A 20,799-nucleotide genomic window follows, 5' to 3' on the forward strand; every position below is an offset into this window, starting at 1 on the left:
GCTTGGCATTTTGGTGTTCTGCCCTTCCTCAAGGCTAAGACTTTGATATTAGAAACAAAATAATTTACGCAGATGGAATTGCATATTATGGGTTATTCTATCTGTTTCTGTTTTTCTATTTTTTTTCAAAAATTCCGCACTCGATGTTCAATGAGAAACATTCTTCGATGCTATTTCATATCTCTACAACCCGCCAAAACCACCAATAACTATAGACTAAAAAGAAAAATATGCAGTACAATAACATCATTGACTATTAGAGAGTACACTACACTCAGCATGTGATATACTTTAAAAATATTTCTTAGATCCCACCCTAAAGTCTTCGGCTACAAACTAGAGTTAGAAGGAAATACAATCATTCATAGTACGCGAACTGTATATACACATGCAACGCTGGTATCATACTAAGCAAAATCGACAAAAAAAAAAAAAAACATTTTGTGCAAAGCAAGTAAAACAATTTACTCACGGACAAACATGCCCGCCATACCCATACCTGTACCAATGCACATACTAATCACACCGATCTCCTGTCCACTGCGCTCCAACTCAGGCAGCAGGGTAGCGAGTTGACGGGCACCAGTAGCACCAAGGGGGTGACCGATAGCAATAGCACCACCGTTAGGGTTAACCTTCGCCTGGTCAATACCAAGCTTGCGAACGCTGTAGAGCGCCTGCGAAGCGAAAGCCTCGTTGATCTCCCAAACACCGACCTCGGGAACTTCAATGCCAACCGTCTGCAGAAGCTTAGGAATGGCAACAGCAGGGCCAACGCCCATCTCATCGGGGGCACAGCCCGCAACAGCAGACGCGACCCAGCGCGCCTTAATAGAACCAGACAGACCCAGCTCCTCGGCGGTGGAGCGACGCATCAACAAAGCAGCAGCGGCACCGTCGCTGACTTGCGAACTGTTACCAGCGGTGCTGGCACCGGTAGGCGAGAAAGCGGGCTTGAGTGCGCCCACCTTCTCGAGGGATAGCCCGTGGCGGATACCGTCATCCTGGGAGACTGTCACCTCCTTGGCAGGGGCATCTGGGTTCTCGGGGTCGAGGGTCTTGGTAGTGACAGAGACGATTTCGGAGTCGAAGCGGCCAGCCTTCTGGGCGGCAGAAGCCCTTGCGTGGGACTCGACGGCGAAAGCGTCCTGGTCTGCGCGGGAGATGCCGTAGCGGGACGCGACGTTCTCAGATGTAATTCCCATGGGCATGATGCAGTCGCGGGCGTCCTGGGAATAGGACTCCTTCAGCTCGGGCCAGAGAACTGTGGGGATGGCGCGGGAGCCGTAGTTGCGGGTCATGGATTCCATGCCGCCGCCGACGCCGACGTTAATAGCACCGGCGCGGATGCCGTTGGCGATTGTTGTGATCGCTGCCAGGCCGGATGAGCATTGGCGGTTGATCGTGTTGAAGGGCACGGAGTGAGGGAAGCCGGCGTGGATTTGGCCCATGCGACCAGCTTTAGCGCCGCCTAGTTCTTGAAGCACAGAACCGATGAGCACATCGTCGATCTGGGCGGGGTCCAAGTTTGGGTTTGCCTTCAGTGTTGCTTGCAACACGCTGGCGAGTAGCTCTTCTGGGTAGGCGTCCTTGAAACCACCCTTCTTAGCGCGGGTGACGGGTGTGCGCAGCGAGGAGAGGATGACAATATCATTGGGGGACTTCTGGAGTACTTGGCGGAGTCCGCGGGGGATTGGAGAAGCCATGATTTTGTAGGTTGATTGGATTGTTTGGAATTAGGTGAAAGCTGTATACCGAGAGTCAAGGGTATTTCCGGTCTTTCGCAGCGCTATTAGTTTCGACTTGAATCTCATGCTCTGGGATAGTTACTTACATCTGTACAATGGCTAATGTATGCAACAAAGAGAAAAGAGAGAGACCGATAACAATTCCTTCCAACACGCCCCGGGACACCAGAATTACTTATAAGCAAATGCCGGACAAAATTCCGGGGTCGGAAGTAGTTTGGTCGACTACCGTTCCTGAGTGGCCGCGGCACTGAAGATCGGCTAAGCGGTTTCCCGCGAAATGTGGGGAGAAGTTGTTGGATGTTCCAACTTCTAGTTGTATAGTCTAGCCTTTTAATCTGCTAATAGTTTCTACAAACTTTCCTCTGGATATTCTACAATACTGAATAATCCTAATGACAGCCATGCAACTCTGAGCTGTACATCGGGACCCCATCGGATGCTTATGTCAGCCATTTCGGTTCGGCACTTTGGAACCGGAAGCAAAGCCGAGGATAATGTCGACGTTCCCGAATTTGATATCTTTGGATTCATTTAGAAATTCTGTGATGAACTGATTGATAATTGGTAACTCTGATGGGGGGCACGTAGGTGATTCCCCTTGCTCATTTCTCCATGAAAGCCATCTTTGCCAGGCAAGTAGCCTCCAGGTTGTTCTCCTTGGGCACAAGCCAGAACTTAACCTGAACGACCATCTCAACCATGGTGATACCAGCTTCTGCCAGCTTGAACATATCAGTATTGGCCACCGGGGCTCCCTTGCAAGTCTTCCATCCATTCTTCTTCCACTTGGGCAACCACTCCGTCAAGCTGCGGACCAGGTATTCGGAGTCTGTTTTGATAACAAATGTATTCAGCGGCATGAGGACCTTGCCCTTGCGCATCATGTTGCGGCGTTTCTCGATGATGGAAGTTGCATTGCGCAATGCCCGCAGGCAGGCGGTCAACTCGGCGATCTGGGTCGTGTGGCTGTGGTCGTCCTTGCCTGGAATGGGCCCGGAGATGTTGCCAGCGTTGCCGCGGCCGTAGAACACTCCGATTGCCGAACGTTTTCTATTCTTTTCAGTGAGACATTCTCCATGAATGGCGATGACCAGAGAGTCTTCGTGGCCTTCGTATTGTTTGCAGTCCAGGCATTTGCGGGTCGAAGTGGGACATGCAAGACACATCCACGAGCCGATGTCGATTTCCATTTCCTTCAAGCTGAAGCGGGTAGGGTATTCGTCCTCGGCACGGAAGCGGCGGTCTGCAGGGGCGATCTCTGCGGTCTTCTCGGGAGAGCCACCTACGCGGTGGCGGCTGCCTTTGGTGCTTGTGCCATGTGCAGTGGAGCTGTGCACGCAGCCATCAATTCTCTAGCTATAACCATCAGTATTTGAAAGCACGGTCTTTGTCCATCGAGAAAACGCGAGGGAAGTTCTTCCAAGGTGATTACGAGGTCAGGACCAGTGTGCTTACCTGAGATGCATGGTGGGCTTTCTCTTTCTGGGATATCTGTGACTCTCGGGTCACGCGAGCCAATTCCAACACCCCAGATTCCTTGAGCCTCTTTTTCTTCGTACCGATGCGGACAGGGGCAAAGCTTCCAGGCATGGAGGGCATCGGGGCTGAAAGTGATTTCTCGGAGATGAAGTGTGGACAGTCAAGAGAGTTGAAGCGAGGAAGAAAGGAAAGAGTAAAATCAAGAGGGGCAGTTGAAAACAAAGATAAATGGGAGATGGAAAGAAAGAGAAGGGCAATCACAGTCAAAGCAGGTATAGTCTAGAAGCAAACATAAAAGCGTACCTGCTACATGTCAACATTTCATGTGCCCAGTGGCCCCGGGGTATATTTCAGTCAAGTTCCAAAGTACTCCCTTATGAAGACTACAGAATTAAGAGTCCCACACAAATCAAAATAAGAACCAAGATCTTCTTTTAGGAATTAGACATCCCATCGAAGTAGAACAAAGAGCTGCAGCTTGTCCCACATCTAGGTTAGAGAACAATGCCCATGCCATTAAGCGAATCAGCGCTGTAACAAAGGATACCAAGAAAAGACCTTAAATAGAAGTGGACGTCAAAGCAAGGTACTATAGGCGAATTACGAGTGTGAAATCTTTACGTGGGTGTGACAGCTCAATGCTATGTTGAGGTAGCTGGTGCATAAAAGGAGAGGCGCTGGTGATGTTTGGGGAATACCTCGTAAATTAGAAGTTGGTAGAGCTACAGCCTACTGGGGTCCTACCAAGTGGTCTAGAGAAGAGGTCGAGGTGCGTATGTAATAGAGAATGAATTCCAAGATTCATTATTTAAAGAAGCTAAGCTCGGAAACAGAGACTAAAACTGAGCACCCGGCCTTGAGCGCCATTCATGTCATTCACAGGCGTCAAGTCGAAGTCATTTTGTTCATAGAGATGATGGTCGAATGAATCCAAAAAGAAAAGAAAAGAAATAGAAAAGAAATAGAAAAGAAAAGATAAAGTGGCTATATGATCAGGAGTCCGGCGATAACATTGAGGGCAACCTCGGCGAAATCCCAGAATCAAGCGGACTTCTCGTCGACAAACCTGGTCTTGGACCAGTCCTGTCGATAAACCCTAAGCCTTCAAGGGCTCCAGGCTTATCGGGTCAAACGCGACTCGATAACGATAACCCGATAAGGATAGAACTCCCGAGATCGGCCTCGGAAATCACGTGGGGAATAATGAATGTTAGGGCCTAATATATATACCGCTGCAGAGACAAACAGGAGACAAACAGATGTTCTGTTTGTCTTTATGATCTTTTGGTCTAGCCCTCGGTTAAACACTCTTATGTAATCCCCTAGGAGTAGCGGCCTAAGCTGACCTGGGATTACGAGGAAATGTCACACGTTGGAAGGGAGTGGTGCGAGGGTTTCCATCAGGCCGGCCGAGGTACTAGACTCGGATGTGGATTCGAGGGACGGGGAAAGATCGGAGGTTGAAACAAAACGAACGAGAAGATTCCGAAGACTGCGAGTCCGAGTCCATCATAGAACTGTATTGGTACCAGGTCTGGGTAACCACTGCGAAGCCATTCTCGTTGACTGGACCGATAGAGCGAGTGTATGGGAGTGGCCAGTTCACATTCACAGTGATTGATGTACCGTCCTTGTCCTTGTCCTTGAGATTAGAAAGACGAGGGTCAAACTCAACCGTAGGCTAGGTACTTGCTTAGCTGCCAGGGAAATGGAATGGGCCCTGGGTAGAAGTGGCCTCGGAAGGACCATTGATGTTGAGGGATTTGTTGATTAAGTGTGCAGGATTAGCGAGGGCTGGCCAACCTTTTGGGCTAGGCGGGGAGAGAGATCGCCATTGGCCAATCCAGGGAGGGTGGTCTTGGGTTCATTGATGTTCAGCACCTGGCTGAAGTGTTTTCTAGGAGTTGGGAAAGGCTGGCCATTCTAGGCCACAAATAGGGACAAATTGTCCCAATTGGCCAGATAGGCCAGAAGATAGTTTTAAGCCCAAGGGTGCAGGACGGCAAGCTCTCTACCTTCAATTAGTGGCTGGGATGGGTGGATGAGAGAGAGAGAGAGAGAGAGAGAGAGAGAGAGAGAGAGAGAGAGATGTGACCTACCTGCCTCTTAGTGCTCCAGGCCCTCGCTTTGAAAATGACATCGCTGTCAGAGTTTCAGGTAATGGAATGCAAGGGAAAGAGTTTGTTTGGGAAAGAACGTATCAGAAGGGAAGCATAAAGTACATAGATATGTAGATTATATAGTCCTGTTGGGGGGGGAGGCTTCCAATTCAGACCATTTCGAGAGGAACAACAGCAATTAGCTTAATTAGGTTGTGTTTTTAATTGGAGATGCCTCTAATTTCAAGGAGAATTACTCGAATTTGGCCTCACTCTTGTTTTAGATATCATTCTATTCATTGGCCTGTTCTATGGATCATTACCCGATTAGGTCACCTCTACATGATACATCAAATAACACACATTTGACCAATCAAGTAGTGCATAAGAGAATGAATGGCTACGGAGTAGTATGACAACGAAAATATATGACATGATATGCAGGTCGGAGGGAGAATTATCCTGTCGGTGAAAAAGCAGTAGGACAGGTGTTATACACTACTCTGTACATACTCCGTACACTGTGGTCATCCTCGGCCCCGTGATTGGATCTCTCATAACATGCACTCGACAGCCAAGCCAACTAGATCTACATATATTCCCCTACAGAGTACAGGCTGAAAATGCAGTAAATAATAGAATTAATTTTTAAAATTTAAAAAATCAATAATACATGTAATACAGTTTGAAAATAATAAAAAATCAAAACTCCAGAAGTCCCATAAATAGCACAATATGTAGGATGTACTTGCCAGTACAAAAACCCATCCCTTGTCCCACGAAATCACTCGGCCCACTTTTGCCTCTTTAATTTTTGTCTTGCCAGATTTCCCCTTGACACGGTCCAACTTTGTGAGTCATTTCTTCTGATTTAAAGGATTTCGGCCTTAGAGGAATCTTCTTTAAAAATTTTCTATATCTTCTATATAATTTATACTAATCACCACTAGTGTTTCTTGAACGTCATGCCTCTCATCAACACTACTGAAGTCAATGAGGACACTCGTGGTATGTGGAATTGTGGAATTGTGGCCCAAAGCCACATGTGCACGCATTCGATACTGATGGTCTTTTGTTATTAGTCCTCGGATACGACCCATTGCTGTCGCCCTACTTCTTGCAGAATGAGATCCCCGCCGTGAGTCAATATATTTTTTTTTCTCTTCACCCCCGCTCTTTGCGGGGACATGGCAAAATTTCCAAGCGCATCAACTGACAGCAATTGTCTGTATAGCCCGCTCGTGCCATTGAGACAGTCCGTGCCGGTCGGAATCAAGCAGTCGAGATTATTGAGCAGCGCGATGATCGCCTGCTCGTTGTTGTCGGACCATGCTCTATCCACGACCCCGATACCGCACTTGAGTACGCCCGCCGACTCAAGGAGCTTTCCGTAAAATTGGAGAAGGATATCTGCGTGATCATGCGTGCCTACCTGGAGAAGCCCCGCACAACAGTTGGCTGGAAGGGACTGATCAATGACCCCGATATCGACGAGACCTTCAACATCAACAAGGGTCTGCGCGTCTCCCGTAAGCTGTACACCGACCTGACCAGCACCGGACTCCCCATCGCCTCCGAGATGCTCGACACCATCTCCCCTCAGTACCTGGCAGACCTGATCTCTCTGGGCGCAATCGGCGCCCGCACCACCGAGTCCCAGCTTCACCGCGAGCTCGCCTCGGGTCTGTCCTTCCCCATCGGTTACAAGAACGGCACCGACGGTAACCTGACTGTCGCTATCGACGCCATTGGCGCCGCCTCGCACCCCCACCGCTTCCTCGGTGTCACCAAGCAGGGTCTGGCTGCAATCACCAAGACCTCCGGTAACGAGCACGGTTTCGTCATCTTGCGCGGTGGCAACAGAGGTACCAACTATGACCGCGCTAGCATCAAGACTGCCCGTGAGGCTCTCCGCTCCAAGAAGCAGCCCGAGGTCCTCATGGTCGACTGCTCGCACGGTAACTCCAACAAGAACCACCTTAACCAGCCCATCGTCGCCAAGGAGGTCTCCGACCAGCTTCGTGAGGGTGAGACTGCTATCATCGGTGTCATGATCGAGTCCAACATCTACGAGGGTAACCAGAAGGTTCCCCCGAGGGACCCGAGGCTCTTCTCCGCGGTGTCAGCATCACTGATGCTTGCATTAACTGGGAGATGACCGTCGAGGTGCTCGAGGATCTTGCTGATGGTGTTCGTGCTCGTCGTGCTGCCCGTAAAGCGCAGCAGTAGACATTTTTCTTCTTCTCCAGATGATGCCCTTCTTGTCTCTGATTTTCATAGCCCTTCTTCCGTGGAGGGGAGGGAGAACGGGTCTGGCATAGATACCTCGTTTCGGTGCCTGTTTGTTTCTTTTTCTCGGGTTTTCAGCGGTTTTCCATTGTACCTTTTTTTTCCAGCTTGTTCCTTGGGAAACACCCTTGGGATTCATGTGTGAATGTGTGAATGTGTGTAGTCGGTGTCAAAAAAAAACATTTATGAGGGTTTTGCGTTTCGCTGGGACTGAAGATTTCATTAGTATAAGTGGACAAAAGTTTTCAAAACGTGATCAATGGCTGAAACTGCTTTTCTATATTATTTTTTTTTCTCAGGGTCTACCCTCTCCTTATAAGAATCCTTTATTTTTTCTACTCCACTACATGCATGGACCATGTGTGGTTCCTAAGCCCGCGGCAAAGCGCTTCTCCGGTGTTGGGGATGGGTCCCTCCCTCTTTGGGGATTAGTGCGGAAACTTAGGTTAGAAAGGTCTGTTTCGGTGAAAACCACTGTTAAGAGGTGATCTATTAGTGGGTAACTAGTGGGGGTGGTAGTACCTACATGTAGTATGGAACGTAGGTTACATTGTAGGGATCTGAAGATGGATACGAGGTAGAAATGAGAGCGGATAGAATGAAGCAGATCTATGTACTGTACACGATATACATGGAAGCCCGCCCGTCCACTCCCTTCGGAGTATCAGGACGGGCTATATTGACTAGGAACACATTCCAGAAAGATAAAAGAAGAAACGCCGGAAACCCCCTGGGAGAATGGAAACAGGCCACGAGAAAAGATCGCGACTTGCTATGCAAGAGAAAAAAGGTATTGCAGATGGTGAGAAGTGAAGATCGGTGGAGGGAGAGCGATGGGTCCAGATTATGTCCGCTGATAGGTGATGAAATCAGATCAACATTGCATTCGAGGACGTTATGCCACTCGACCCGTCCATTCCATCCTTCGCTCTTTTTGTTTGCTTAGAGGACCAAAGGTGATACCCATCTACCGCCCTGTCAACCAGCCAGTCCAGCTCGATGTCTTGGTCTTCGCAGCTTGTTCCACGTTCTCAGCCAGCACATCCAACTGACCGGGCAAAGGAGCGCCAGTCTTCACTGCAGCAGCATCCAGAGCTTGCTTAGCCTGCACGGCCTCCATAACATTGCCTTGAGCATTGTCGGCACCCTCAATAGCCAAGCCTGATGCAGATGTTGGTGCAGTCTTGGCACCGCTATCTTCCATGTTCAGCTTCTCAAAGAGGAATCGCTTCGCCTTGGCCCAGGGCTTCTGTGCCTTTTCCTCCTCGCGCTTCTGCTTCATAATTTCACCGATCTTCTCCTTCTTCAAGAGCTCCTGCTGTTCGATAGTCGCGGTGCCGTTGGCGTAGGCAACCTCGGCGGCCTTGAGAGTCGCAAGTTCCTTCTCGACCCAAAGCGTGCGCTGGCGGCGGTTATAGAGCGTGAGCGAGACCATTGAGTAGACCGTAAGAACACCGCAGATACCTAATATGATCCAAAAGGATTAGTATAAATCCGGTAGGGATGGGGTGGGGGGTGTCCGTTGGTTGTCATCGCTGACTCGGACTCGGAAGCATCGTATGTTGTTTTGCTGGTGTTTTGCTCATTTTATTCCACGGGGCAGGAAACATACCGGACGCGGCAATCAGTGAATAAACCATTCCCTTGTGCGCTTTATTGGCAAACTTCCGTCCAGACTCAATCCATCGATCCGCTCCGCTTCCAGCTGCCTGTGACTTCCGAGCAGCCCGTGCCTGTGCTCGCAATCGTTCCACCTTCTCCTTGGGTGTCTCCGGTTGGCCATTAGGGCCAAGCTGCGGTGGTGATGACTTCGTGCTGGTGTTCTTCTTTCCAAAGTCTGGGGCCTGGTACGCGCCGCCGGTCTTGGAGTTGGCGTAGGGCCCGGTGGCCGTGAACCGCGTTGCGTCTGCGGCGGATCGGGACATGTTGGGAATTCCCGGTTTCGGGGGTAGACCTCAATATAGGGATTAAGAATCAAATTAATATTACTGGAAATTGGGTCGAGGCAATTGGAGGGCCGTGGTGGGGTGATGGAGCTGGAGGCAGTTGATAAACCGGGGGATTTGCAGGTGGGAAGGTAAATTTTCAGTACGGGAGATGTGCCAAGACATCCAAACAGCTTCAACTGGCATGACTTCAACCTTCTTTCGGTTCTTTCGGTTCTCTAAGCTCATTCTTGGGGGATTTTTTTTAATTCATATTCATATGTTATCCATAAATTATACCACTTATTCTTTTTTCCAAAATTGACTGGTCTCTCTAAACACACCCCTTCTCTATCTTTATTCCGATATATATCCTTTGTCGACCGTCTTTGGAACACTTGACATCTACATCCATCTCCACTCGCCACTTTTAATCTTTATTTATCAATTAGTCTACCGGGGCTGATATATCGATAAGCAACTTTTGGACCAACATACACATCTTCCAAGGTTCTCCATCGAGAGGCCCTACTATTACTGCAATATGGGAGACGGCTTTTACAATGCCTCGGACCTGAACTCAGTCCTCAGCACCTTGTCTAGTCTAGCTTCTCAGAGCCAAGGCAGCTCTAACCAGCATGCACCCACACCTATTCATCCGCCAAAAATCATATCGTCCAAATCCAAGCCTTCGGAAGATCCACGACCGCAGCCAAGGATAACCAGACCATCCACTTCTACTTCTGCATCTGACTCGTCAACTATTACAACTTGGCCTGCGGCGCTAAAACATGTGATGCGCACTGTGGGTCAAAACGAAGAAACCCAAGCTCGCATTCGCGGTGTGATCCGAAGTCAACATCGTCATGAGCAACAATGGTTCCAAGCCCGTGAGGCACTATTGAAGCAGCAGCAGGGTCGTCCTGAGAAACAGAGGGAGCTAGATGCAGTCCTGTGAGTTTAGTCCTATGCTACTGCTCTACAGTGCTTTACTATTGACCAATCACTGACGCAAAACGAAAAGGAGGTCGATTGGTGCCCCCGTAAAAGAGGACGATGGCTCGGTAAGTTCTCAATGCCTCCTTTAATTATTCGCCTCGACTGATTGTCATCAGACCGAAAAGGAGTTCGCTGCAGAGATTGCAACCTACGATGCAAAGGTGCACAAGGCAGCCGTGCAGATGGGAGATGCTATCATTGCCGAATTGCGCGGTCTGGGTATTCCATTCTTTACGCTTCGGAAGGAGTTGATTGAAGATAACCCATCAAAAATAGAAGGCTCACAGCCTCGGAACCAGACCGAGTCCACTGGAACCAGCGCATCGCCAATTGCCAAATCCGAGCTTGTGAATTTGCAGCAACGCATGTTGGAATTGCTGGAGGATCTGTGTAAATAGTGAGATGTCTCTCAGCATTTGCGATCTATCGTCGTTTCTCACTGAGTGGCTCTGGGCTGACTTTTTGCGGCTATCATAAATTAATTATTTTTTTAGAAATTTCCTTCACCAGCCATTCTCTTTCTAAACATCATCAGATCCCATATCAGATGTCTGGCTTCGAGTATTTGCTTCAATTGGGATGAAGGGCCCATAGAGTCAGTACGCAACTACCTAGACTGCAACCACTTGATTTGATTTTGATTGATTGGCATTGCGTGGTTGTTTATTCATATTCCTGGCTCGACCAACTGCAGCCTTTGACCTTGATCTCTAAACTCGTCTTCATCGCATCCTTGACCCCGTTCCCAAGACCGAATGCATACTCGCCCTCGTCCAGCAGCCATTCACCTCCAATCCAGTGAGCAGCATCCCGCTTTCGAACTTGAACATTGATGGTGATTTCTTCACTCGGCCTGAGCAATGGCGTTTTCTCAAAGCCGACGAGAAGAGTCTTCTCTTTTTGGCCTGCGGGCCAGTTGTAAATTTGTACAACTTCTTGGCCATTAACCGTACCTGTGTTCTTAACCTGCACCCCGACTGACCAGTAAATTCCCATATCATCAACATTGGTGAGTCTGCTAGAGAACACAGTGTAACTCAGGCCATAGCCAAACGACCAAAGAGGCAGCACATTCGGGTGATGATTATACCACCTGTAGCCGACTTGGGTATCTTCTTCATATTTGACAACTTCGTCAATACCTGGCCATGTTTCCTTATTCCAATAGAAGGGAAGGTCTGTATAACGCCGTGGCCAGGTGACTGGGAGTCTTCCGGAGGGGTTCGTGTTTCCAAGCAAAACATCTGCCAAAGCATTTCCAGCTTCTTGACCTCCATACCATGCCTGAAGGAAAGTTGATGCTTTATCAATCCATGGAAGCTCCACGGGCGACCCTGACTGATTGACAAATATGAGGCTTTCAGGACGTACCGCGCTGGATATGAGAGCTTCTACCAATTTGTCTTGGCTCCCTGGCAAAGCCATACTCTTTCGATCATACCCTTCGCTTTCCCATTCTTCGTTAAGTCCCAGCACAACTATGGTCACTGCACTTTCGTTGGCTAGTGCGACGGCCTCAGAAATCAGTTTCTCGGTGCTTGGGATCTGCTGGAGGTACCCGATGCGGACAGAAGGATGAGCAGCAAAGACGTGATTTGCATCAGCGCTCGATGCGTTGGCAGACAATTCGGAGGTATTGACCCTAGCCTCTACCTGCACTGTATAAGCTTTGCCGGCAACTAGAAGCTTACTGGCCGACACTTCAGCGCTGCCAAAGGCATAGAAAGTCTCTCCAAGCTCCGTCCAGCGTGAATTGTCGATAACAAGCTCTCCATCTATCAATAGCCTTGACCCTCCAACACTGCTCAAGCTAAACGAATGTTCTCCGGTAGCTGTGGGGATCAAATTGGATGTCACGCGGTAGGAGTATGGCGGGACAGGATCAACCTGGAAATCGACAGGGCAGCTATCGGAAACATCGATATTGGAGCTATTGCGGTATTGGGTCTCCACGATAGGCCCCGTGAAATCGTTTGTGGCAAAATACTCAACGCGAACAAGAGGCTTGTTATCTGACTCCATCGAGGTATTTATTCCCCACTGGTCGCTGGAAAACAAAGGAAGCCATTTTTGCGAGTAGGCACCGAGAGCATACTTGACCGTGACATCAATCTCATGCTTAGAGGCAACAGTCTTGAAAGACTCCATCGGTTGACTCAGATACTGAGGATTCATGCTTGCCGAGCCACCTCCGCCGGGAGTTCCATTCAATGCATTGGGCCCAATAAAAGCAATCTGTTTTCCGTGAATGTTATTGGCTTGCAGCGGCAGTGTTTGCTTTGTATTCTTGAGCAGGACGATCCCGCTGGCAGCAACCTCTCGCATTAGTTGTATGTCCTCAGGGGCCGTAGAGGACACTTCTTGACTATCTCGTGTCTGATCTACTTCTTCCGAGCTCAGGCCCAGCAAATCAAAACTATCGGCCAAAGCCAAGATTCGTACAACCGAAGCATTGACTGCAGCCAAAAGATCATCGCTCGGAGCAGACTTGATCGCCTGCAGTAATTTTTTCCCCGCGCCTTTCAGGCGGGCCTGGCATTTCTAGATCAAGACCAGCGAGCAGACTTTCAACTGTTGAGTTTGTCCCGCCCCAATCGCTCATGACCAAGCCTTTGTAGCCCCATTCATCCCGAAGGATATCCTTGATTATGGGTACATTGCTGTCCATGTGTTGGCCATTCACTTTATTGTAAGACGTCATGATACACTTGGGCGGCGAGGCCATCCTCACAATCATCTCAAATGGTCGAAGATAGATTTCTCGAAGTGCCGTCTCAGAGATCTTAGCATCGATGCTGAATCTAAGATGTTCTTGTTCATTCGCCACGCTGTGTTTTATCGTTGGCAAGCTTTTCTTCACGAAAGGAATGTTCATCCTGCCAGGCGACGCCCTTGAGGATTTACTTACAAATGTTTCGCAGTCGCTACAACCTCGCCGGTCTCTTGCACTCCATTCACATATTGCTCGGCAAGTTTTCCGCTCAGCAAGGGGTCTTCGCCAAAGCACTCAAAGTTACGCCCACCCAAAGGGTTCCTGGCGCAACATATCGTTGGAGCAAGGAGAACGTGGGCAGATTTCGTCTTGGCTTCACGACAAAGCAAGCGACCTAGCTTGTGGATTTGAGCTCGTGACCATGTCGCCCCTTGACAAACCGGTCCGGGTATAAATGCAGCTTTGGGGCCATCGACGGCGAACTTGCCACGTGCGCCCGATGGTCCATCAGTTGTCTGTAACTTATCTCAGCAATCTGCTCAATCCGGTGTGCTTGATGGAAGTTCTTGCAATGAACGCAGATCAAATATCATTCATTACCTTGATGGAGCCTATTCCCAGTCTTGAAATAGATGGGACATGCCACATATCGACGCCTGACAACAATAGGACCTTTTCTTCGAGTGTCAAGGCTTGCACCAGAGTATCAATATCTCTGGTCGCCATTTTGAATGCTGAAATTGAGGCAAGAACAGATGTGAGTAGAGGGCGAAACCGGGATTTTTTTGTAGCATCGGTGGTCGTTTATGACCCCGTTCATTTAGCTAGTGACAGCAAAGGTATGTCTCCAGGTACATTAGCGGATCGGACAAGCCCTATTTGGCTGTTTGAGGAACCAATCAAATGATACCGATGCAAATTAATCTGTACGTAAAGCTATATTGTTTGCGCGATGTTGGGGAAGGATAGCGAAGCTCCGATCAAATCACCGTGCTGTATTCGCTTATCTGAATCATTAAAAAAGAAGCCTAAGACATTTTAAATTACGATCTAACGCCCATATTCTAATAACCTCGGGAAAGCCTCCTGGGGTAAAATGCCGGAATAGGAAGAAATAAGCTTAGCCCATCTTATCTCACAGTCGAGATCTAGCTTATATCGTATAAATGGCCCTTTACGGATTGATATTTATTACTGTATAAGGTATTACTATCCCTCCTGTTGAACGCTCGACGACTCTTTGTCTTGAATCCAAAGCTTATCCATTCGGGACCATCCCATCGGATATCCGTGGCGTCTAGGGACTAGTTTACTCTAGTGTTAGCCGTATGCCAGGATGGGCTTAGGGTAAACCTACCACCTCACATAGATAGAGGAGCAACCTCTAATGGTTTTCTGTATATTACTAGGCGGGGTATTCCCATTGCGCTCACGATAAGACAACTAAAGCTTCATAATTTAGCCTTTCCATCGGCTGTTTGTAAGATTTGGATACGAGGGGATCAACTGTCCAATTCGGCTTCAAATTCCTTTAAGTATCTACACCTTTCTACCGACAGAATATTAGGGAGGACGGTTATTTGATTCTTCTGCGTTTATCTATAACTCAATCTGTGCCATCTTCTTTCCTTGAGACCCGAAGACTTGCCTAAAATGGAGCCATCAAGTGGCAGTCCGTCCCCACGAACAACCAAGGAGGATGGGAATTCTTTGTATCTTCTCTTTATGATCTGCTTCGTCGCAACGGCAAATTCTGCAACACAGGGCTATGACTCGTCCATGATGGTAATAACAAATTCCCTAGGTAGTGACAAACTGTGCCTGTTAATATTGTGCTAATGGCTTGGTAGAATGGCCTGCAAATATTACCTTCATATACCGAATATTTTAGGCTCACTACAACAACGCTTGCTCTTAATGTTGCAATTGTCTTCGTGGGATCGGTGATAGCCATGCCCATTGCTGGCCCAATCATTGATAATTGGGGACGAAGATGGGGCATCGCTATTACAGCCATTCTGGCAATGACAGGGGCTGCCATCCAGGGAGCTGCAGTCCACGAGGCCATGTTCTGCTGCGGTAGACTGCTCGTTGGAGTCTCTGTCACCACGGGCGCCACTGCTGCACCAACGTACGCTGCAACCTGGTTTCATTTTTGTTGATTACACTTGCTAAACTTTTACAGATATATTTCAGAGATCGCACCGCCCAAGTACCGCGTCATGCTAACTGGTTTATATGGATGCTCATGGTATGTTGGTAGTCTTATGGCTGCAGGTATCACATATGGGAGTCAATACATCGAAAGCACGTGGTCATGGCGTCTTCCATCCCTGGTAAGTATGCTCCATTCATGGGTTTTATAAAAAGCCGTGCCTTGAAGCTCTATTCTAATAAGCAATAAGCTACAATTTATTCCCTCGATATGCTGTCTTATCCCTTTACCCTTCATCCCTGAAAGCCCGCGATGGCTCATTTACAAAGACCGCCATGATGAAGCGAAGGCCATTCTCGTGAAATATCATGGTAATGGAGATCCATATTCTACGCTTGTCGACATCGAGTACACCGAGATATGCCAAACATTGGAGCATGAGAAATGTATGCAAAAGACGAACCTAAAGGCTCTAGTTCAAACTCGCCCCAATCGATGGAGAATTGGTGTCGTTGCGGCTACTGGTTGTACGTTATTAGCCCGCAAGTTGAGATTCCTTTTATTGACCTGATTTCTTCAGTTTTCTGTCAAGTGAGTGGTAACAACATCATTACTTACTACCTTAGCAGCGTCCTCGATGCTGCAGGTATTCAGGATACGAAAACTCAGCTCGGTATAAACATTGGAATGAGCGTTTTCAACCTTTTCACTTCTGCTGTCGGTGCCTGGGCAGCCGATACAATTGGACGTCGCAGAGGCTTTTGTGAGTCACATATTATTCCTCTTAGAATGGCACCGAAAGCGTCAGTAACTAATTTTGCTCTAGTGGGCTCTACTGTTGTCATGTCCTTACTTCTCATAATCGTTGCTATTATCACGAAAGAATTTGGAAATAACCCAACGGTTTCTTCCTCAGCTGCTGAAGTCGCCATGATATTCCTCTTTTTCGGTGTTTATTCTCTTGTGTGGACACCACTTGCAACGCTGTACCCGGTCGAGGTGTTGTCATACTCGATGCGTGCAAATGGCATTTCGTTCTTCAGTGCTGTCTGTTACGCCACAGCATTCCTCAATACATTCGCAATCCCATATGCTATGAATTGGTCGGCTTGGGGATTTTACCTCATCACATCCTTCTGGAATCTATTGGTGGAGGTCCCTGTCATGTACTTTTATTTCCCAGCAACTGAGAATAAGACGCTGGAGGAGATTGATATCATCTTTGAGGGAGTCAGACACACGGAGACTACAGTGACAGTTCGTGACATCCTTCAAGGGGGCAAACACGCCGAAGTAGGTGTCAAAGTTGTTGAGGAAGAGGGTTAGATTTATGGCGGCAATTACTTCTGCCCTGGGAACAATGCCATGCAGTGGCTTAATCCTGCGAGAAATATTTTAGGATAAGGTAGAAATATAATTTGGTCACAACTTATTTTACATCAGTTAGATTAATCATGTTTATACTCGAACCAAGGTGTCGGCAACCCCCTGATTATGGGGAATGATCACCTTCCAAAAGAACAACCCAGGTGGTTGATAATATATTGAATCGGTGCTGCACGATATGTGTCTGGCGTGGGGAACGAAAGCTCAGTGGTGTTGGCATCGAAGGTCATTTGCTGCGGGTTTGAAAGGGAATATGAAGGCCAGTGAGACTGGGTGGCAGCTATGAAACACGGACCAGTTAACCTCATTAGACATTATAATAAAGAATTCGAACACAGCTGATATAAATCAAGGAATGGAAACTTACCACCAGCACCGTTGGGATCTCCATCAACGATAAAGTTGACCCAATACCTTGACATGATATTCGACAGTTCTTTATAACTTGCGGGTGTATTGGCAAATGGTGATTCCGCATATCCAAGACCCAGAATGTTGTAAAACATAAAGGACACCTCGGTGAAATGAGCTGCTCCAGCTGATAAGGGCATTCCATTAGGTCTCACGTTGAACAGGTAGTTCCAATTTGGGACGTTGTGCTGGGCCAATATTTGACTGGTCAACCGGCGAGGTGCGTGCCAAATTAGGTCAGTGATAAAGGCCGTAATGCGCTTGTACTGAAAGCCTAGTGCTGCAGATGGTCGACCTTCCAATGTTGATGGGATTCCAATGGCGGGAATGTCTGGGTATAATGCCGCAATACCGCGCACAGTGGCGTTATCAGATGTCCGTTGTCTCACCTGGGCATAAAAATCTTCGTTTGTGTTGACACCCGTGATGGAGAAAATTGTGGCTTCGTCATGGTTTTGTCCATGCAATACTGGCACTTTGATGAACCGTCCAGCGACAAGCGCCTCACGAGCATTCTCCCGAATAAAGTCTCCGTCGATTTCCATACCCCAAGATGGGATTGAGGTTGCCACACTGCTGTTGAAAACGGCGAATAATGACTCGATAGGCATGGCTCGAAGACACGCCAGTGTGTCAGCAGATCCGCTGCAATTGGTGGCCCGGAGAATGTTGCGGTAGTAGACATCCCATTCCTTTGGAGTGTTGTATCGGTATGGATTAATAGGACCTCCACTTTGCAACATGACTCCTCGGAAGAGACCCTGGTCTTGACCACCATATGCAATCAATTGGGCTCCTGTGCTTTCTGCACCCGCACTCTCACCCCAGATGGTCACCATGGAAGGATCTCCACCAAACGCAGCAATGTTTTCTTGGATCCAACGAAGCGCCAAATGCTGATCTTTGTAGCCAAGGTTGCCGACACCGGAATCCACGACAGCAGAGCCAAACATGAAGCCAAACAGTTGCATCCGATACTGGATATTGACACCGATGAACGGCTTGCCTGCAGCGACGGATTGTTGGACAAGGAAGGTCATGTTGTAGTTGGGGTCCTGGTTTGAACCCGTTGTGTGGCCTCCACCGTGGATCCATACACCAACGGGCAGTTTGTCGCCTGGCTTGACGCCGCTGGGTCGTACCACATTGAGATTCAAGCAATCCTCCGAATATGGTATTTCAGGAAACTGGGGTACCCCGATATTGTAACAGGCCGAGGCGAAGGTAGTGGCATCGGCACTTCCGTCCCATGATGTATTGAGAGAGACTGGGTTGCGGAGGCGTAGATCGCCCACTGGCGGCTGGGCATAGGGAATTCCTAGGAAGAAGTCTTGGTCATACTCAGCATTGTAGCGACCAGTGTATGTTCCGTTTTTGACGATGGCAGTGGGATCTGCGTGTTGCCTGGCCGTCAATGGGCTTGCCATTGTAAGGTGGCAAAGCGCCGCTCCAAGGAGCGCAAGCTCCAGAGTGAATAGCATACTCGCGGATTGAGCGCAAGGGCGTAAGCTGGAGTACCGAGATTAATGAATTCAAGTAGATGTTTGACAAGTGGTCTACTACAACGAGATATTCAGACATATATATGTATTTTGTAGGTATAGGGATATATCTATCTATGAATCTGCCAAGTTGCCAAGGTCTATCGGAGAATAATCGGGTATATCCTGTTGCCAATGCCAAGCAGGTCGCCAAGGATGTTTCAGGCTGTTCGTGAAGGAAGAGGAGAGACAATGAGAATATAATGGAGGCTATGGTTAGAATACATAAAATTGCGGACACTGAGGAGCGCCAACTTTTGTTTTTATAGGAAGGGTTTAAGAACATTAACTATAGGTGAAAGGTTGATGACGTGCCACTCCATAACCCTTATATAAGGTAGGCGAGGTGAGTTTATATTGATTGAGACCATAATCAATAATTCGCGCAGTTGCTTGGCCAACGCTCTGCAATGTAAGCATTATAGCAATAGATAGCACGATATATCTGATTGGTAATGATCATGGAGTACACAGCCTAGAATGGGTGGCAAGACTGTCGATCAGAGACCAAATTAGGCTGCAGAAAGGGATCGACCAGCATTAAACTATGGATCTGCAGATTGATGACATTTTTTATATAATTGGTCAGTTATGGGAAGGTTGAGGAAGCGGGCGTCCTTCTGCATTGGCGTGGTTTACACTAGATGATTTGGTTATACTATTGTAACATAGATGTCTACTCACATGGTGTGGTGCTGACGCGGCGTATATTGAGTATTTTTTTACAAGGTGATGTACCTTGCTTACTTACACGTCGTTATCGTCCATAGTGTTCCGACCCTAAGCCCGGAGTCCGTATGGTCATCATGATCCAACATCAAATGATCTTCATGACTTAACCACGAGGAGGAAAGGCTAGAACAGGTAAAATTCGCTATATAAGGTGTGACCAGGTCTTTCCTATCCCTCTCCACTGAAACAGTAGCGACGAGTTGACTATCAATCTTTCATCCCGTTTCCCTCACCTACTACATTGGTCATGCATTTTTCCAAGACCATTTTTCCGTGCCTTCTTCTCTCTGCGCTCACAAAGGCTGCAAATCTGCAACCCCAATGGGTGCACTTTGACAGCAATGGCATCTCTTTAGCGGCTCATCTTTACGTCCCACCGACCAACTCGACATTGAATACATCCCGTCCCGCCATTGTGGTTGGACATCCGCACGGCGGCGTAAAAGAGCAGACCTCTGGCCTGTATGCCCGACAGATTGCTGAGCGGACCGGCTTCGTCACCCTCGCTTTCGACGCCGCTTACCAAGGTGAAAGTGGTGGCTTGCCGCGATACCTCGAGAACCCCTACCAGCGCGCCGATGATGTCCGAAACGCCGTGACCTACCTCTCGACTTTGGAAATAGTGGACCCCAACCGAATCGGAGCGTTGGGAGTTTGCGCATCGGGAGGCTATGTGCCATTTGCTGCTCAGACCGACAAGCGTATCAAGGCGGTAGCCACTGTCAGTGGTATCGATCTAGGAACTCTATACTCCGAAGGATTCGGGAACTATGGTGGCCCAATGCAAGATGGGCTTCGAGACCAGCTGCTGGAGGCGGGACGCCAGCGCATTCGGGAAGAGGAGACCGGGAAGACGAATCTGACCCGGATCTTCCCACAGACTGCAGCGGATGTTAGACCGGACATGCCTGTGTTCTATCAACAATCGTACGATTATTACCAGACCCCAAGAGGGCATGTTGAAACAGCACCAAACTGGCACCTTTGGCGCAGTCTTGACTTGATCGCTACATACCGTTCTTACGCATACATGGAACTTATATCTCCCCGCCCGTTGTTGATGATTGCAGGCTCAATTGCCGATACCCTCTACTTCTCCCAAGTTGCGATCGAGCAGGCCAAGGAACCAAAGGAACTGTATATTATTCCCGGACTTTCGCACATTGATCTATATGATCACACAAACCGGAGCGCACCGAAGCTGGCGGACTTTTTCCGCACACATCTGTGATAGCGGCCATGTGAGCGTCTCTTGCTGTATGCGTATTGAAATACCTCTGACGTGGAAAATGGAAAATGTAACATGACGGAGGTATTAT

The 20,799-nt window shown here is 48.3% G+C and overlaps 9 protein-coding genes across 9 annotated transcripts; 4 read left to right on the plus strand and 5 right to left on the minus strand.

Annotated features, from left to right (window-relative positions):
- Positions 1-464: 464 nt before the first annotated feature.
- On the minus strand, positions 465-1,706 carry N7487_005938 (uncharacterized protein; the record flags this gene model as incomplete). The annotated part of the gene is made up of 1 exon (XM_056873685.1): positions 465-1,706. The coding sequence occupies one exon, from the start codon at positions 1,704-1,706 to the stop codon at positions 465-467; it is 1,242 nt and encodes a 413-aa protein (XP_056731405.1).
- Positions 1,707-2,353: 647 nt separating this feature from the next.
- Positions 2,354-3,350, minus strand: N7487_005939 (uncharacterized protein; the record flags this gene model as incomplete). The annotated part of the gene is made up of 2 exons (XM_056873686.1): positions 2,354-3,103; positions 3,207-3,350. 2 exons carry the CDS (start codon positions 3,348-3,350, stop codon positions 2,354-2,356), a joined length of 894 nt encoding a protein of 297 aa, XP_056731406.1.
- A 2,944-nt stretch (positions 3,351-6,294) lies between these two features.
- N7487_005940 (3-deoxy-7-phosphoheptulonate synthase) lies at positions 6,295-7,487 on the plus strand (the record flags this gene model as incomplete). Its single annotated transcript, XM_056873687.1, has 3 exons — positions 6,295-6,337; positions 6,412-6,467; positions 6,564-7,487. 3 exons carry the CDS (start codon positions 6,295-6,297, stop codon positions 7,485-7,487), a joined length of 1,023 nt encoding a protein of 340 aa, XP_056731407.1.
- Positions 7,488-8,585: 1,098 nt separating this feature from the next.
- On the minus strand, positions 8,586-9,543 carry N7487_005941 (cytochrome c oxidase assembly protein COX14; the record flags this gene model as incomplete). Its single annotated transcript, XM_056873688.1, has 2 exons — positions 8,586-9,082; positions 9,231-9,543. 2 exons carry the CDS (start codon positions 9,541-9,543, stop codon positions 8,586-8,588), a joined length of 810 nt encoding a protein of 269 aa, XP_056731408.1.
- Positions 9,544-10,087: 544 nt separating this feature from the next.
- On the plus strand, positions 10,088-10,940 carry N7487_005942 (DUF2458 domain-containing protein; the record flags this gene model as incomplete). The annotated part of the gene is made up of 3 exons (XM_056873689.1): positions 10,088-10,497; positions 10,568-10,607; positions 10,659-10,940. 3 exons carry the CDS (start codon positions 10,088-10,090, stop codon positions 10,938-10,940), a joined length of 732 nt encoding a protein of 243 aa, XP_056731409.1.
- Positions 10,941-10,978: 38 nt separating this feature from the next.
- N7487_005943 (uncharacterized protein) lies at positions 10,979-13,981 on the minus strand (the record flags this gene model as incomplete). Its single annotated transcript, XM_056873690.1, has 5 exons — positions 10,979-11,010; positions 11,259-13,083; positions 13,148-13,370; positions 13,451-13,770; positions 13,856-13,981. The coding sequence occupies 5 exons, from the start codon at positions 13,979-13,981 to the stop codon at positions 10,979-10,981; spliced, it is 2,526 nt and encodes an 841-aa protein (XP_056731410.1).
- A 927-nt stretch (positions 13,982-14,908) lies between these two features.
- N7487_005944 (sugar porter family MFS transporter) lies at positions 14,909-16,736 on the plus strand (the record flags this gene model as incomplete). Its single annotated transcript, XM_056873691.1, has 6 exons — positions 14,909-15,040; positions 15,106-15,386; positions 15,441-15,591; positions 15,661-15,937; positions 15,991-16,173; positions 16,237-16,736. The coding sequence occupies 6 exons, from the start codon at positions 14,909-14,911 to the stop codon at positions 16,734-16,736; spliced, it is 1,524 nt and encodes a 507-aa protein (XP_056731411.1).
- A 179-nt stretch (positions 16,737-16,915) lies between these two features.
- On the minus strand, positions 16,916-18,688 carry N7487_005945 (carboxylesterase/lipase family protein; the record flags this gene model as incomplete). Its single annotated transcript, XM_056873692.1, has 2 exons — positions 16,916-17,076; positions 17,164-18,688. The coding sequence occupies 2 exons, from the start codon at positions 18,686-18,688 to the stop codon at positions 16,916-16,918; spliced, it is 1,686 nt and encodes a 561-aa protein (XP_056731412.1).
- Positions 18,689-19,727: 1,039 nt separating this feature from the next.
- Positions 19,728-20,711, plus strand: N7487_005946 (alpha/beta hydrolase; the record flags this gene model as incomplete). The annotated part of the gene is made up of 1 exon (XM_056873693.1): positions 19,728-20,711. The coding sequence occupies one exon, from the start codon at positions 19,728-19,730 to the stop codon at positions 20,709-20,711; it is 984 nt and encodes a 327-aa protein (XP_056731413.1).
- Positions 20,712-20,799: the final 88 nt, after the last annotated feature.

Source organism: Penicillium crustosum (genome assembly GCF_028827405.1).
Source record: "Penicillium crustosum strain IBT 35664 chromosome Unknown utg000002l_segment0_segment0, whole genome shotgun sequence".
Lineage (NCBI taxonomy): Eukaryota > Fungi > Ascomycota > Eurotiomycetes > Eurotiales > Aspergillaceae > Penicillium > Penicillium crustosum.